At 33.7% G+C, this 17,328-nt stretch overlaps 1 protein-coding gene across 3 annotated transcripts in view; it reads left to right on the forward strand.

Moving 5' to 3' along the window:
• Nucleotides 1-2,674, forward strand: part of LOC133174681 (EH domain-binding protein 1-like) — a 49,533-nt gene extending 46,859 nt beyond the window's left edge. For all 3 annotated transcript variants that reach the window (XM_061309770.1, XM_061309781.1, XM_061309775.1), the window contains one exon: nucleotides 923-2,674. In XM_061309770.1, coding sequence (XP_061165754.1) covers nucleotides 923-1,004 — 82 coding nt within the window. In that variant the 3' untranslated portion in view covers nucleotides 1,005-2,674. The remainder of the gene's footprint in view (nucleotides 1-922) is intronic.
• Nucleotides 2,675-17,328: the final 14,654 nt, after the last annotated feature.

Below are 17,328 nucleotides of genomic sequence, written 5' to 3' on the forward strand. Positions count from 1 at the left end.
CTGTTTGAGAACATGAATTTCCTTCTTATGTATTGTCATTGACAGTGTCACAAGTCCAGATGTCTACATACTTACCAAATATTCTCACCGATTACTTGTACTTGTTCATGAATTGTTTCTAGAAATATGTCTATAGGTTTGGCATATCTATGGAATAAATATGTGGCAGTTGTTTTTTGAACTATGAATTTGTTTTTTACTATGATAATATTTTTCATGTTCATTACATTAATTTTCTTGTGCTTTTTTTCTTTTTACAACATTCAAAAATGTTCAAAAAGTACTTCATGTCAAAAAATACATGTGTTTCTCAGCATATTAAGAGACAATCAGAACATGGCCTGCTATTTAGTTCTTATATTTGTAAAACATTTTAAAAACATTCAAATCTGTTATTATAAGACAGGAAATATTTCTCCCGTGTTTACAGATTCTAAAGCAAAGCGATTTTTTTTTTTCATGATTAGCAATTACAGAATTTTTTGCCATGAACATTTGTATTATGTTTTACGGTGACAATGTTTTCTAAGAAACATTGTTTCATACTTAATGGTGCAGGTATGCTTATAATCTCTGGTGAATTTGAAACTCCATACAGCCTCTAATGACTCCATTTATGCACACATTATTCACTCAGTCTGGGTCCCTTGTGTGTTTGCTTGACTTTGGTCAGACAAAGTGTAAGTAATGGCCTGAAATGAAGTGGATGATGGAGTGGAGTTTTCCCATTATCAGCATTGTGTTTACAGTGATTTTGTGTAATTAGCTGTCACATTTATGTTTTTTAATTAAAAGGTGTTTAATGAATGTTCTATGCTTTCACCCATTCCTCAAGGTTTCAGTATTCAACTTCTTGTAACATAGTCACAATTATATTTTTTCAAATACTGTTATCAATGGAAGGAATTTGATTTTTTTACAGCATTGAAGATGATGAAAATCTGGATAGAAGAATAACAGAGGGTAAAATTCTACATGACAAAAAGGAGTGTTGCATACAGTGATGTAGACTGCTTTATAGACCTATATATAAACACACACCAGCTGCTGGTGTGTATGCTATCACTATCCCGAGAGCAAGGGATACCAGTTTAAAAGGCAACCAATCCAAGTAACGGTCATCATGGTCAAAAGAGACATACAGATGATTCCATACTGGTGAACAGCATGTGGGGCCCTTTTTTGTACTCACACAATTATAACTCTTGTCAATCATGTCCCAAACTTTGCCTTATACTTTAGCTTCCAAAGTAAAGGAGTTTTGGCCAGTACTTTAATATTGTGTGTTCATATTGCAATATTGTTTTGTGACATTATAGCAAAGTACAGATGTAACATAGTGTTATGTATAGATCTGTATAATTTCTTTTCTGATATTGTGACTAAACAAATGTTGTACGTCATGCTATATTTTTGGAATTGCTGTATGGCTGAGTTATTGGAATTTTAATAGTACGCATGATATTCATAAACATAGGTACACAAATTTTAAAAGTATACAATGTATAAATGTTTCAATTTAAGGTCAGATAACATGTTCCTCAGTAACATAATTTTTCCCAAGAATTTGTGATTGAAGTACTGCTACCTAAAACAAGTTTCCTCACAAAAAACTTGAGGTACAGGTACTTTGCCAGGCATTTGTGCACGATAACATGTAGGATGGTATTTCCTATATAATCTTACTGGATATCACTTGAATTACTGTTACATTTATAACAATATGTGGTGTTTATATCTTTAAAGACACTTTTAAAACAGTTTAGATATCACAAGATAATTATAATTCTAATTTTTTTGGGTAAATTACAAAGAAATATTTGAGGAATGTGCTATCAGATCCTAAACTTCATTTGATCACATATTCCAAGGAAGTATTTTGAAATATATCAGTTTTTTGTGAAGACTGTATTGCTTGACATTTTGAAATGTATGAGTATATATAGTACTTGATCATGGTTTGTCCAGTACCTGTTAAATTAATTAACAAGTCTTGAGGGAAATTTTTTGTCCACCACTCCTTGTACAACCTGATGATGTTTTGCAATATGAATATAACAAATTTTAGCATTTATAGCATTGCTTTCATGGAAAGCACTGCAAACATCACATTTCAATAAAATATTTAATTTATAATTGGACATTGATAGAATCAGTGGCCTTGGAGAGAAAGACTACCGGAGGGGTATATATAAGTATACTCTTGAGACAATCAAAATAAAATGTTAGGGGCATTATATAAATTTATATATCGATTAAAACTGTAAGAAGTAGTAATAAGAACACACACCCCCCCCCCCCCCAACATACACACAACAATAATAAATGAATAGTTAAACTAATATTTTGGGTAAGTGAAAAGCAATGATATTCAGTTCAAGAGGGTACTTTTCCATATTTTTATGCTCAAAAAACATTTTGGTCTCCTGATATTGTCCCAACTATATATGGAAACTGAGTTGATTTTATGAACCAAACTGACATTCTATCATATTTTATCATTGCATGTTAACCAAATGCTGTCGATGTGTTTTTGGTCCCATACACGTTTATACACCGGGATAAACTTATAATTGTTCTTGTGGTGCTTTCTTTGTTGCTATGTACCAAATACATGTATTCTGTTCCATTAAGTCATCAATTTATGTACTGAAATAAATGCAGCAAAACAAAACATTTGTGTTTATTATATCTTGGGGGATTTGGTTCGTTTGCCTGCTGAATAAAATATATTTTTATAATAGCATTAAGCAGGTCATCAGTATGTTTCCCTTTATGACACATGTCTTGAAGAAAGTTTATAAACAGTAGAAAAAGTATTTTAAAAGTTGTCATTTAAACTGTTGAGGTTTTTTGTACCCATTTTGTCCTCAGTAACCTTTGGTGCTTACTTTGACAGCTGGAGAGGACAGAATGTGATTTTTCTGGCAAAATTATTAATTTTTTAATTTTTCTCCAGCAGTTTTTCCCTATCCACGTTGGTAAAGCATACAAAGACATCGTTTTTAGATTGCCTTGCCACTGTTGGCTCTCCTGAGCGGAGTCATCAATGTTTGACAGGTTTTTGTAAAGTTATTAAAATGCAGAATAAATAAACCTATAGGAACTCTAGGGAAATGGGTCTGCTTTCTTTTGCGGATGAGCAAAGCAGTACGGGTTAAGAACGGATACATACAATCTGTCAAATGGAGTGAGTTTGCAAGCATTCCGGGTGTGCATCGCTCGCCCTCACGATCACTGGACCACACATGTACCCCCTTGTATTGATTGATGTCTCAAAAACACTGTACTCTAGTCTGCACAAGTAGCCGTGTTTAAAAGGAATTGGTCTTTTGATGTCCAGTTTGCCGAGGGGTAAATTGTTTCCATTTGTTGCTGTAGAGGGCAAGATGTGTGAGGTATTATACCGAGCAACCGAGTGGATGTCTTATAATGAATACAGAACAATGAAGGTCTTGTTACGATACAGATAAAAATGTTTAAATACTTATTTTAATGGAATTTCAATTGGCGACGAGCACATATTCTATGCTATGGTTTTTTTCCCCGAATCAATGACATGTTTTAGTATAAATTAAGTTTTGTTTGACAATGTCACAAATACCATGTACATGATGATTTTGGAAACCTGCAAATTGCTGCAAGACAGTTTACGCATAGGGACCATCTGTTTCTTTTCTGCTGTTCTAACCAAGCGGTCAAGCAGTTTAGAGACGTTTCCGTCTGATAAAATGCAATCAAACCCTCCGCCAATATTAATCGTAATAACTATCAATAGAAATGAAAGACAAGTCCGTCAGAAGACAGCGGAACCGAAGCACCTGCAGTGACTTCGGTAAGGAGACTTAATCAGTTTACAAAGTAATTAATTAGCAACGCTTTGTTATTGCCGGTATGTACGCTATTTCTACGTTTTCTCTTTATTGAAATGTGTAAAGACGCACAAGACTTAAAAAGCCGCAAGCATAAACTGATTGGTCACCTCTGTACCTGTGATCGATTGCACATCTCTCTCTCTCTCTCTCTGCGATGGGAAAAGGTTTCTTTAGTCCTGTTATCTACAAAGATAGGCTTCTTTGCGGTAGATGGGCAGATTACTACAACAGAATGCATCTTCTGTCACTTCGCTGCCATTGAAGTTAATCATTTTCGCATAATATTTGATAATGGCACTGATTAGCGTTGAAGCTGACCGACGGTGCTTTTGTACTCTGATTAGTTTTAACACATTTTCACGAGGTGTTTTTCTGTTGTTTTCCATTCCATTAGATCTTGGACGAGAATATCACAATATTAGGTGACAAGAGAAAATATCTTATTGGAAAATACCGTTATTTGATGGATAAAAACAGCACTGAATGAATTAGATTGTCTGTCGATGTAAAGCACGCAACACGCGTAGCCTTTCATCTTTTGTAGCTTTAGCGCGCGACTCCTCTTTGTACCACACGACGGTGACGTCGTTTTCACGGTTTCTTTGATGACCGAGCGCGTGCACAAGGATACGATTTGTGGTGTATGCTAACGATGCGCGGTTCCGGGTGGTGTTTAATTGATTCTAGAAATTTTAAACAGGACGAGAACGGTTGTATCTTCTTTTTCGTCCAACAGAAAGGCCAAATAATTTCTGCCCTCAATTTTCAAGAACTTAATGAACATTGGCCGAAATGTTGTCACGCTAATTTTGGTGTCATTTAGGGTACAATGTATCAACTCTGGCGTTTTAATTATTTCCAGACGAACAAGAAAGTGAAGGTTTTGTGGGTATCTAGTAGGGCAAGTGCGTGAAAACTGGAACAAAACAAGACAGGATTTCCGCTACTCCCTACTCTTGGTCGATCCCCCAATTTCATATATAACCATGTACTTGCAATATGACCTTTTTCTATGATACTGATCTTCAGATCTCAGCATGCAACGGGTCCCTAAATAGCCAGGCCTGCTTGACCAACATCCTTAACAGTGAGGACCAACCCATAATGACGAAACGCGACCCAAAAGCGCGTAATAGTCTCATTACTACTCGTCCGTGGATTTTCTAACAATGGATAATAGGTTTAGAATCGTAATCATTAGCTTCCAATAAACATATTTTTACTTTTTCATTTCTTTATTCGCGTTTAGAGGCTATTATTGTCGTGTTTTCCACTGCGCTTGATGTATTCAGAGCGACACTTTAATGAAGATACCGGCAGACACAAGTTTTTGACAAATTAAGATGTTTTACCTTATGGGTTACATAATTTGTTTGGGAGTATATCTTTAACAAGATTGAATGGCCGATACCTCTTATCCTGCTGAGAGAATCAGCCTACACTTGCTCAACGCTGAACGATACTACGTACTGGAAACTTCGTGATATGACGCAATGTGCAAGCTGTGGCGAACGCGTACCGTTGGCGTAGGCAATGTGCAAGCCGTGGCAAACGCACAAACCATGTAATATGCCGCAATGTACAAGCTTCGGCGAAGGCGAACCTTCGTCAGACGCAATGTGCAACCTGTGGCGAACACTTACAGAGGTATAGATGCAATGTTTAACGTGTGGCGATGCGTACCGTTACATATGTCATGTTCTCCCATCTAGGTACATTAAAACAATACTGAGAACATGGGAGATTCTGCGTAAAGTTTATTTTCTAAAGAATACTTAATTTGAACAAATAGGTTTGACACCTGTATCATATCGAAAACTGCGTCATTCTCGATAAATACCCTTATCATAGTCACATATATATGTATATATATACATATTCTAGAAGTTACTTATTTCCTTGAAGAAAGAAGACAAAAATGTCAAGGTATAGCTTCTCAACTCCCACATATATGATTAAAGGTCGTTATAGTGAAGATACAAACATCAAGATTTTGTTTTCTTAGCATACTTATAGATTTTCATAGTCATGAGTTCTTTTCTACTCATTTGAAAGCAAAGGGTTGTTGAGTACCATTACCCGAGTCACGTTAGTACAGAGTTAAATCAGTCGGCATTTTAGACAATTTATCTTTGATGTCATATCAGAAAGCGAATTCGTGGTCAAAATTTACCGACAACTATTTTTTCTTGTTTCTATTCTAAAGATTTCCAGACATAAGCTTTTTTAATTCACAAGAAGCGTCGAAAAGATTTCTACAGGGTGCCGTGTCCTAACACTCTAGCGCGAGAAAATCCGGATTATATTTCTAGAGCGCTTTGGTCGCTGCGGCTTCTTGAGGATTAACGAAGCCTTGGAGACCCCTCGCGGTCATAGCGGTATAGCACATGGGGCACGTAGTCCTCCGTCATAAAGAGAGGAGGCTACTTGTCTCTGGCGGAAAAAAAGGGGGGAGTTTTGTCTCAGGTCTTCTCCTTCTGTTCAATTGCACAAATGCTATTTATGGCACATATATATTCTTAATTAGCAAGTTGATAGGAAATTCATGAAATTGGATACAAAACAATTACTACATCTATACATGTAGTAAAAGTTTACTCTTTATCAGCACATGCATTCGAAGTACCAAAAGTTCAGGTGAAGGGGATACCTTCAAAGTTTGAATACAGTCTTTGACCCCCGAAAATAATTTCACAATGTATGTATATTATTATGGGCGAAATAGAACTTGTATTTTTTTTCAAGGACCTCCGATATCTGCCTCCTTCTGTCAGTTGAAGTACCTTGTCAAAGTTAGGTCTTATTTGGTCCAGGTGTTCAAAGCCTCCGTGTACACGACATTGCCACACTTGTCAAATCACAACTACATGCTCAAGTAGAATTTTTAAAATTTATTTTTACAGAGGCCGTTGATATTTCAGTTATAAGGCTAAAAATTTCACTTTGTTTTACATTCATTTAATGGCCATCGAGTCAAGATTTAAGGGGGAAAAGTTACACTTATTTAGGAACCGGCTTCAAAAAGTTTTTTCGGTCAGTTTTTTTGGGGGGTACGTTTAATAAACGATTTAGAAAGAAAGAAATAAAAAAAAAACATTTTTTTTTTTTGCTATTCAGAGAAAAGTGTAACAGTTGTGAATTTGTCGAGTTTCCTTGTCGTCAACTCAAAAGTTTCAAGAGTTTCGTTTCCTGGGAAATTGCTTTCGTATCCTGGTGAATCTTGAATCCAGTTCTTGCACTTGAAAAAGAGGGTTTCAGATAATGGGTAAGTTTAATCTTTTATTCAATGCAAATCTCAAAGTTAATTTTTATACTTTTACTTAATTAAATTAGATAATTTCTAGAAGTATGTTTAAAAGAGATTAAATAGGGAATGTGGTTAATTTTTACATGTTTTAAACTTAGCTCAAAGTCCTTATTATTTTACGGTAATATTATCAAACATATTTGGGATGTATATATCAATTCTTGAATGATAGAAAATTGTATTAAAATCTCTTAGTTTTGATTGATATATATTTTTTTAGACTTCTAGCTAACTTTAAATGACTTTATGCTCATAATAAACTAATAATGTGCACGTATATTATAAGTAGTTATGCTGTTTTAAAGAATAACATACATGTACATGTAGAATGAAATTTTAAAAAAAATCATTTCTGAACAATAATAATTTTGTTTTGTTTATCAAAGTTTACAAAATTTTTCTCTTTGAGTTTAACATCGAAAGAGTGAGTATACATATTTAAGCAATGTTAAGTTAAAGTTCTCAAGGACGACACGGGACCACTGAGTTCCCTGTGTTACCGCACTCAGCTTCCGTACTTTCCCGTGTACTCGTGTCGAGAATGAGCTATTTCCGTCATACACAAATGTCATTGTTTTGTGGTAAAAAAGGGAGTCAAGAATACCAGCTTTGTGTGTATACATATAGTTTTCACTTATGAATGAAATATAAGAAATTTACAAAGGTATACCCAAAAGTAAAATAAAACCAAATCAAATAAAAACTGAATTGATAAATATAAACTCAAATTTAAAAAAAAGCCATTCAGTTTAAAATTCTAAATTTACAAAATGATAGCAATACAGCTTTGAAAGTACCGTTGTTGCATGCAAGCGTGTTATTATGTTTGATAAAATATCTGGCCTTTATTTAACGATTAAATCGCCGTTATTCAATGTCCTGTCTGGCGGAAGGACGAGCTGGTGGCTTCCTGCCGCCTCTTGCAAAGCGTTTGTGCTCCGGTGGCTCTCGTTCACACGACTCTAATTTATCTCGGAAATATAGACTCCGAATTGATTAATTTTCTTTTTATGTATATATTGCAGTGTCTGCACTTGACCGATTCTGTCCTTTATCCTTAGAATTACGGATGAATTCAACCGTAGTCCAATTCCGGTTTCCTCAGATGGAGATTGTTCTCCGCGCGTCAACTGTGCGCACATCGCTATTTCTATTCGCACGTGGTTTGTCGCCGTATTTTAATGCACTGTGTTTTCCGGATCTATTTCCGTTGTGTTGAAAGGTAGTGCTTTTAAGGAGACAATTGAATAACACAAATTTCCGATATTCTAAAGTAAAAGTTAGTCAATCGATCGTCGTAAGATTGCTAGAGACAGAGCAAAAACATCATGGTAGGGATTAACAGCGGAAGAGCTCTTTACAACAAACCATCCCTGTTCACCTCATATATACAGCCATTATAAATTAATAAACTCATATCATATATGTTGAATTTAAAAATAAATTTTCTTTATAATGAAAAGATGATATTTTCCTGCCAGGCTATCGATTTTCTGAGTGAAGTTAATTTCGCCACCCTGAATCAGCTCTTCAGGGCAAGTGAGGCAGATACTCTGGGGTTTGTCAACAACCGAACAACCTGTTCTAATGCACGATCCAAACCGGAAGTATTACAACAAAGAAAAGAAGTTGGCTAAAAATCTGTTTTCATGTTGGAAATATGTGTTAACAACTTTATCAACTGTTTTATACCAGCGTTTTTTCGACGGATGAGAAGCAATCAAGAATATCATGTACAACTTGTTACAAATAAGAACGACTGTGGTATTTTTTTAAAGTAACTTTTAACAACCCCGCAAATCTTATATACACTACGGTTCTATTTTTATGAGTTTTTCGGCTTTTTCTGCTTTACAATGATATAACATCTCCATTTACACTGATCTTTGTTGTCAGTAAAACTACAATGAATTTATTCGAATATTTAAATCAACAGTCATTAAAACTATAGCAACGTGCAACCAACCGCGTGGCACCATTAAAGCCAGCAAGCATCCTCTCCATTCTCGCCAATAAAAAAATTCGGCGAAGTAATATTTTTCTCATACCCAACTGTGTCATTTAATTTAAAATTGATCTCGCATCTTATTGCTGGGCTTTGTGGGTTAATTTTAAATTAATATTTGTAATATAAAGGACAATCCAGTCTGCCAGAATTAATAGGGAATTTCATTATATTTGGTTTGACATTTGTGTTCTTCAACGTAAGAATATTTGTTTTTTGACTTGCTGAAATTTGGGTTTGTTCTGAGATTATCATTAATTAAAAAGATTCCTTCTAATGCAGATGACCAAGTGCTTGACAAGTTTGTGATCGCCGTAAAAAAAGCAAATTATAGTGAAGTGCAGCGTGATTTAGAAAGATATGGCGATCCATAGATAAATGTAGCAAATTGTGTGGGATTCGCACGCGACTCTTTTTCATTTCTCTGCTTGTTAGCGTGTGCGAGACCGGCTCGTGAGGAAACGTGCTGAGAAATGATAAGAAATCTGGCTTGTCATCTCACCAAATCGTCGTCTGCTTCGTCAAAGGCAATTCGCTCTCATCGCTATTTCATTCAATTTGAAAGATATCACACTCAGTCAGTCGGAGGTTATGCTTGAATGATAGAACCACAGAAAGATTCCTTATTCCCTTAAAACAATTGAAATCTTGGTATTTTACAACGAAGTATCCTAATTCAAGAAGATTACATCGTCTTACGCTCAGGAGCTTGACTTTAAATTCTAGTGAGGCAAAACCATAGATGCAGGGGGGGGGGGGGGGAGGGGCTGGGCCCCTAACACGTATAGGGCAGAGCTCTGATGGGGATTCGGGGGGGGGGGAGGCGGCAAGCTCCTCGACGGAAAATGGATTTAGCTGTCACAGTTATAAAATACAGAAATTTTGTCATTTTTTCATTATTGAAGACTTCAGCGTGCATATGATACTGCATATTGTAAAGTATTTAAAGAGTTTACATAAATATGTTTACTAATAGTTCTCACACATTTTTATGGGAGGGGGCAGTCGCGTCATTGCCACAATGGAAGCTTTTCCCCTGCAGTCACTGCAGGCTATTGAATATGTAGATGAGAAGTTGACTAAAAACGGTGACGAATGATGACGCAATCTGTCCTCTATAATGACAACTTCCGTTGTCTTTTTATGAAAGGCTTGACCTCGACAATAGAAATAATGGCTCGTCAGTTTCTTCACAGCACAATGTTTGTATCTACAATTCTTTTTGGTTTCGCTACATTTATATATGTCTTTTATTTTTTTTTATTTACTGAATGGCAATAATTACAAAAATTAATTGTCGTGATGTAATTTTTACTTTTACTGTCGACCCGGAAAGTTCAAAACTTACAATATGACATATGAATTGAAATCACCACGTGCCATCAAGTTAATTCCATCTAAATTATGAAATATAAACATTTATCGAAAAAACAAATAATTACTTTAGCATTCCAAATCAGTAGATTTCAATTACTGTCCGTATGACAATAGCTGCCTTCTAGGAGTTTACAGGTAAATATGATTTTGACCGGTGTATATAGAATTGGCACTGGCACTTCCGGTGGTGGGCAAACAAGGTTGTGCGTTACACACCCTTATTGCTGAATCGGTGGAAATTTGCTAATATTTACTAACTTGACCATACCCTGTTTACTGTGACACGTGTAGAAAGCTTTCTATTTACCTAACTGAAGGAATTCCTCTGCAGTTCCCCTTCGATCAGACTTCAAGAGTTTTTAATTTCACATATGTGGGATAAATACAGTTTGCTCACCTTTCATGTTTGAGGCACATTCATTATTATATGCTAATGAAATTATTACACCAACTATTGCCTTTTGCACCTTTATGGTAAACTATTTCAAACACAATATGGTTCAAGAAGGGAATATTAGACTTCCTAACCAAATTATGTCAATGCGACACAAGAAAAAGAATATAATTAATTGCAAATGTTGGAAAGAAGCTTGGAAACATAATGAAATATGATAATTATGTAACATTGTTTACGCGCAAATCAGGCTAAGTGACCACTTGGACATACTATGGTCAGTTACGTCCCCGGATGTATATGTACGTATCTGTGGTCAATGACTTGCCGATTCAATGATAAGACAAAACAGAGTTACCCAACAATGCGCCTTGGTGATAGCACATGGACACTAGAGCCAATCTGGACAGACATGACTCTTGGCCCTCAATGTAACACGCTCTTATCGTTGATATTACTGCCACATTTTGTTTTCATTTGGGTCGATTAAGTGACCTTTACTGTTACTCAACAATACTTAAAGGACGTTATAACATCTTTCATTAGAGGAACTGTCACAGTTGCAAACTGGGTTATGGGACATGTTTCCTAAAATTATTTTACGTGCTTGTTTGAATCGTGATCACAGTCCTTTAAGATAATTCTTGGAATTTCTTAGATTATTTGTTATTATAGTTATTTTGTAATTAATAGGAATATTTCTGAATAACAATTTCAAAGAAGCATAAGAAGTTGGTTGATTCAAACAATTTACACCGTAGGAATTTGTGGATACATTTGTTAATTTGACTTACTTTTTAAATCCCTGATTCTTTTATATTCGAAAAATTTTACTTAAAAAAAAAGTTTTATTTTTTGTTTTCAATTTCAAGTAAAGTTGGAACTAATTTTCAGGGATTTCAAAAAACACATTGAATTGCAAAACAAACAAGAAAATCGTCATCTATCTCTGGGGAGTATATATCACGTTCGCAAGTGCATTATACAATCGGGATTCTTTAACAGACAAACCAATTTGTCCCCCTATCACTAGGAAAGACATAGCAAGCTACACTTCTCGAGTTATGATGTGATGATGTGATGCTCAGAACTATTAAATTCCAATAGAAAGAGAAAGAAAAAAAAAACAAGGTTACCCGTTTAATTACCGTTGATTTAAAAATTATGTTAAGCATTGGTCGTGTTGGTCAGAACCTCTTTGTAGAGCTACCACAAGGATTGGATGACTTTATTTTTTTTTTCGTACATAGTTCGTGCCGTATTAATTTTTACTTTCACATTTCGATAGAAAACCTTTCATGACTTTTGTCAATTAATAATGTTATGTATTCAATGTATACTCTCATCTAAACACCAATATATTTTTGAATAATTGTAAAATTTCTTGTGCATGTTTAATTAATTTTGATCTTATTTCTATGTAAGCCTCTTTTTGTTTTCTTTTAACCAAAATCAGATAGTAATTTTACATGGAAACATATTTCCTTAAAAGTGAATGAAAACGATTTCCAAACTGTTTTTAAATAATATATAATAGTTTTATCCTGAAAACATGCTTCACATTTGAGCATTGAGAGTTTGAACGAAAAACAACTTCCAATTATTTTGCTCATAACAGTATTTTAACTTGAGATTTAAAGTTTACTTTAATTTTAGCTACGCATGGGGCACACTTTTTTTAGAAAGCCAAATGTTAAACTGTCTGAAACTTTGACGGCTTGGAAGTGACCTATTCAAATGAAAGATTCCACATTGGAAGAGGAACATACACCAGTATAATTGTAATCCGAGATTACGACAATTTAAGGTAGTCCGATCCTCATGTTCTGAAAATCAGGAATTAAGATATTGAAAATGTTCTCAAAATTGTCTCTGAATTCTCAAAGTAATTTGTATTTACACAAGGTATTTCTTCAAGGTTCGTCATTATAGTTAATCATATTTTATAAGGAAAATTATCAAATTTCAAATATATATTGATTTGCCTATCATGGTCCCAATGGGGACATAACACATACAAGTAAGCATGATTTGTAAACACTCAAAAGACAATTAAACACATAAATATACAGCAATACAGGAAATGCGAATAAAAGCACCCACTATGCATTTTCTAATTGAAAATTATTCAATAAATATACTTAGGATAAAAAAGGTATCCCGACATGTTTTTATACTTATACGGTAGTACAATTAACTTCAATTGTTTATAATACATAGTGTAAAAAGCTATCACTGCAAGACATTACAGATCCATTTAATTTCATATCATGCTAATAAAATTGGTATCTAAGGCTATATTAAAGGAAGTTTGATTTCCAAAAAATGTATTTATTTATGTACTTTTATGGGGTACAAATGTCACCTTTTAACAAGACCGTTTCTAGGACTTCAAAGAACCTTGACAGGGTTCGAAATTCACTATATACAACTCGCAAAAAGCGAGTTAGAATTCTGAAATTGCGAGTTAAAAATTAGGTAACTCGCGAAAACTTGCGAGTTGATTTTTTTGCTTTGAAACTGTAGCAAAATTATATAATATGACAACACACAATGCTTTTGATTTAAATCACTAATTTAAATAAAAGTCACCCTGTAGCTGTATTTTGTGTATTGTACAGTAGTTACTTTTTCCTTAAGTTACATGTATTTAATTTATATATATTTAACTTTATATGAAAATTGCGAGTAGTCTTATAAAATTGCGAGTTCACTTTCTTGGTACTCGCAATTATTTGCGAGTTGTAATTTTAGGGAGTTTCGAACCCTGCTTGAATCATATTGAAATTAATGCATGAAATGAAAATTATTGCACGCAAAGTTTTCAATTTCAAGTTTCATTTGTAGACTTTTTTCATAAAATAATGTTTAAGATTTATCGTTCTTGGTTGAGGAGCGGATATCCTTAATGATGGGAAAAAAATCACAAGAAATACATTATTATTACAAACGTTAATCATCCGTTGATGATTTAACAATACTTTAAAATATGAGTATCCCTCATATGATGTATATTGCATCAATAGCTTCTTATGATCTAATTAAGCAAAACTATCCATATTGTTGGTTTTATTCATTAATGTATTATACATCATACCGGTATTTACAATATGAGCAACAAACACTACGGAATATGATAAAATGCCTAAAATTCTACAAGTTAAAGAGACATTTCAAACTTAAAAATTTTAAACGTATTTTGTGCTACAATAGGTCCGTAGGCCTTGAAGGTCACCTGAATATGCTAATTCCAGATACTCTCTAAGACAGAAACTATGTTCATGCCGTGTACAAACTACAAAAATATGACACAAACAAAAATGTTTCATTTCTCTTTTCATTAAAATGAACTTATGTCATGTTTCTCTTATCCGTTCTTTACCCAAAAGAAGAGCCTCCATTGACCTTGAACTTGTCAAAATAACCTCTGCTTTTTGCTGGGATCCTTCGAGTCCTCTGCATCCTTTGAACAAAGTATTGGCATCTATACTTATATTTATCATCCAATAAAAAGTGATGGTAAATGGACGTACGTATTTATGCAACGAACTTTCGGGCGTTAAACATTTCTCTTTTTTTAAATCCACATAACCCGATCCTTTAGTCTATAAATATGTTACCAAGATCGACACGTGATATTCTCAAATTCTTTGGAGAGCTTGTATCCGTCTAACTTTATTATCCAGACATGAAACCTGTACTGAGGAGAAAGAACTTTCATGATTTGTAAGACAATTCATAACTGATTATAATCATCTAGACAATTCAACTGCAAGGTGTTCAGGAGTAGAGACATGAAATTTATATATATATTTTTAAAAATGCACTGATATTGATGGTGTGTCCACTTTACCATCGGGAGGGGGGGGGGGGTCCATTCATTTTAGTTCCATTTACTCTCGAATGCTATAAACAAAAGTTGTTTTGTAAATACATGTACTATTGCCTTTCCTGAATTTTACATACAAACGACGAACAAAAATGAATAGCAATAAGTCACTTGAGTGTCTTAGCTGATTGAAAATTATCAAAGTACTTAAAGTTCTTGTGTCCATATTATAGTTATGCTAGGTGTATTCAGATTCTATCCAGCTAAATCAAGTTCACCAGTAAGAAATGCATGTAGGTTCAGTGCATGGATTAAAAGCGTACATGTATGTTCAGTGCATACAGAAAAGCAAAGATTGAAGGAAATCGAAAGACCAATATGCGCAACAAAACTATAATGCCATTTCTAATCATACAGCACTGGTCACATTTTTTTTTGTTACTTACAGCCATAAAATTAAAACATGTATTTAAAGGAGCGAAGGTACAAAACATGTCATCTAATGACACTCATTAAGACAACACGTAAAAACGAGTCAAAACTAACACATCACTTAACCTGGCGACAATTTATAGCATTCCTGTTAGATTTCTTATTATCATGGACAATAAAACCATTAGCTCGATTCATATTTATCGTTAATCCGTGGAATTACAAAAATCACAAATTGTCAAAAACAGATTATGCGTGTTTTTTCTGGTGCGGAGTTGGTCGTAACAACGCGATAAGCCCGGAAACCTCGTTCAGGGCCCTGATAGAATAAAAATACATGTATGTCATATTTATATATGCATGATCATTTACTTACATATTCATTGTTATAATTTGGTGTACAATGAAATTTATACTTAAATTTATTCTTCCCTTTTTGTGGACTCTATAAAACTGATATTTTTTTAAATCACAATAATTATTGATCGAGTACTTGGATAATCCATTCATTAGTTTCTGATAAAAATAAAAACATAACAAAAAAATAATAAACAATTTTTAAAAAATGTATGTACTGCGAAAACACCTTTCATAAATATATCAATTGATTGTTGAGACAATGTGTTTGACCTATATAATTTAAGTTACTTCTTTTAATTTTTTTTTCCATATTGAGTTATATAGTGGGTTTACCGTTAGTCAGTTAAGAAACCTCACGAGCTAATTATGGGGAATTGCTTGGGCTTGCCTCGAGAAGGGCTTCGTTCCGACAGGACTCTACATTCATCTTTCGGACCACCTCGGATTAATCCCTTTGTGGCCACACTAAGCCGATGATGTACAAAGGGTCCGCCGAACACTTAATTAGTCGTTTTGTGCACTAATTATAGAAAACTTTGCACCTAGCCTTCTTATACCCAGTATGCACCCAGTAAGGGGTAACTACAAATAAACAACAATCCACCATATTTCACATATCCAAACATGTTTCAATACCTTTTCTAATGATTAATTATACCCTTCATCAAATTAATTAATACAAGCTTTGACGTTTTTTCGTAAACCAAAAGACGGAGGACAAGTTATAATTGTTGTACTAATCAAACTAACGACAGGAATTATTGCTGTACTAAGGAAAATAGCGACAGGAATTATTTTGAAATACTTTATATTTATTTCGTTCAAGAATTTTTCAAAGGAAAATTTGCTGTTCCTTTATTATAATTTTTTAAATATTATCATTTTATTTATTTATTTATTTATTTTCTCCTTTTTGAGCATGTATGTGTCGATTTTCAGTATACTTCTATAATTAACTGTAAATATCATTTTGTTTAATGGCAGAACCTTTGGTGAATATATAATTATGATAACGCTTATTCGTTTAATTTACATGTACATCAATATGTCTATATTGTCGACATCCTGGAAATTTTGTACTCTCTCTCTCTCTCTCTATATATATATATATATACATTTCTCTCGAAATAAATACAATCAACATAAAAAAGATATAAAAGATATAATCTATAAATGAGCTACTATGGCTTGTAATTTTTTTTATAAGAAAACTTGCTATATATAAGAAATAAGAATTGTATAACATTTTCATAAGCATAAAATGATCGGAGACTTGGCTTCCTTATTGATACTCTTCAAGGATAAGATAATTTAATTTGCTCTCTCTCTCTCTCTCTCTCTCTCTCTCTCTCTCTCTCTCTCTCTCATCATATACTATTTATATTATACAAAAATCTATAAAAAGTGGAATATATCTTCTAAAGATAAACAAGATTGGCAAATACAAATATTTAATCGATTTAATTTAAGAAGCGAAAAAAAAATCTTAATATGGAATCACACATCATAAGAAGGTCTTTGAAGTTATGCCTTATAATTTGAAGAATGGAGTTTTTAGCATTTCAATCACACATTTCTTAGATAAATATCAGCAGTAAAATTATAAAACCAGGGGTTTTTTTAATATATAAATATACATATATGCCAGGAACTCCTATTTTTAAAATATATTAACCTTTCATAAATGTTTCTTCCAATCCTATGCAAACCTATTCTAAATTTTTTTATCACATTTATTTCCATTCATTA

This window comes from Saccostrea echinata, unplaced genomic scaffold (genome assembly GCF_033153115.1).
Source record: "Saccostrea echinata isolate AGI-Se365-2 ecotype Australia unplaced genomic scaffold, CSIRO_AGI_Sech_v1 ptg000002l, whole genome shotgun sequence".
Taxonomy (NCBI): domain Eukaryota; kingdom Metazoa; phylum Mollusca; class Bivalvia; order Ostreida; family Ostreidae; genus Saccostrea; species Saccostrea echinata.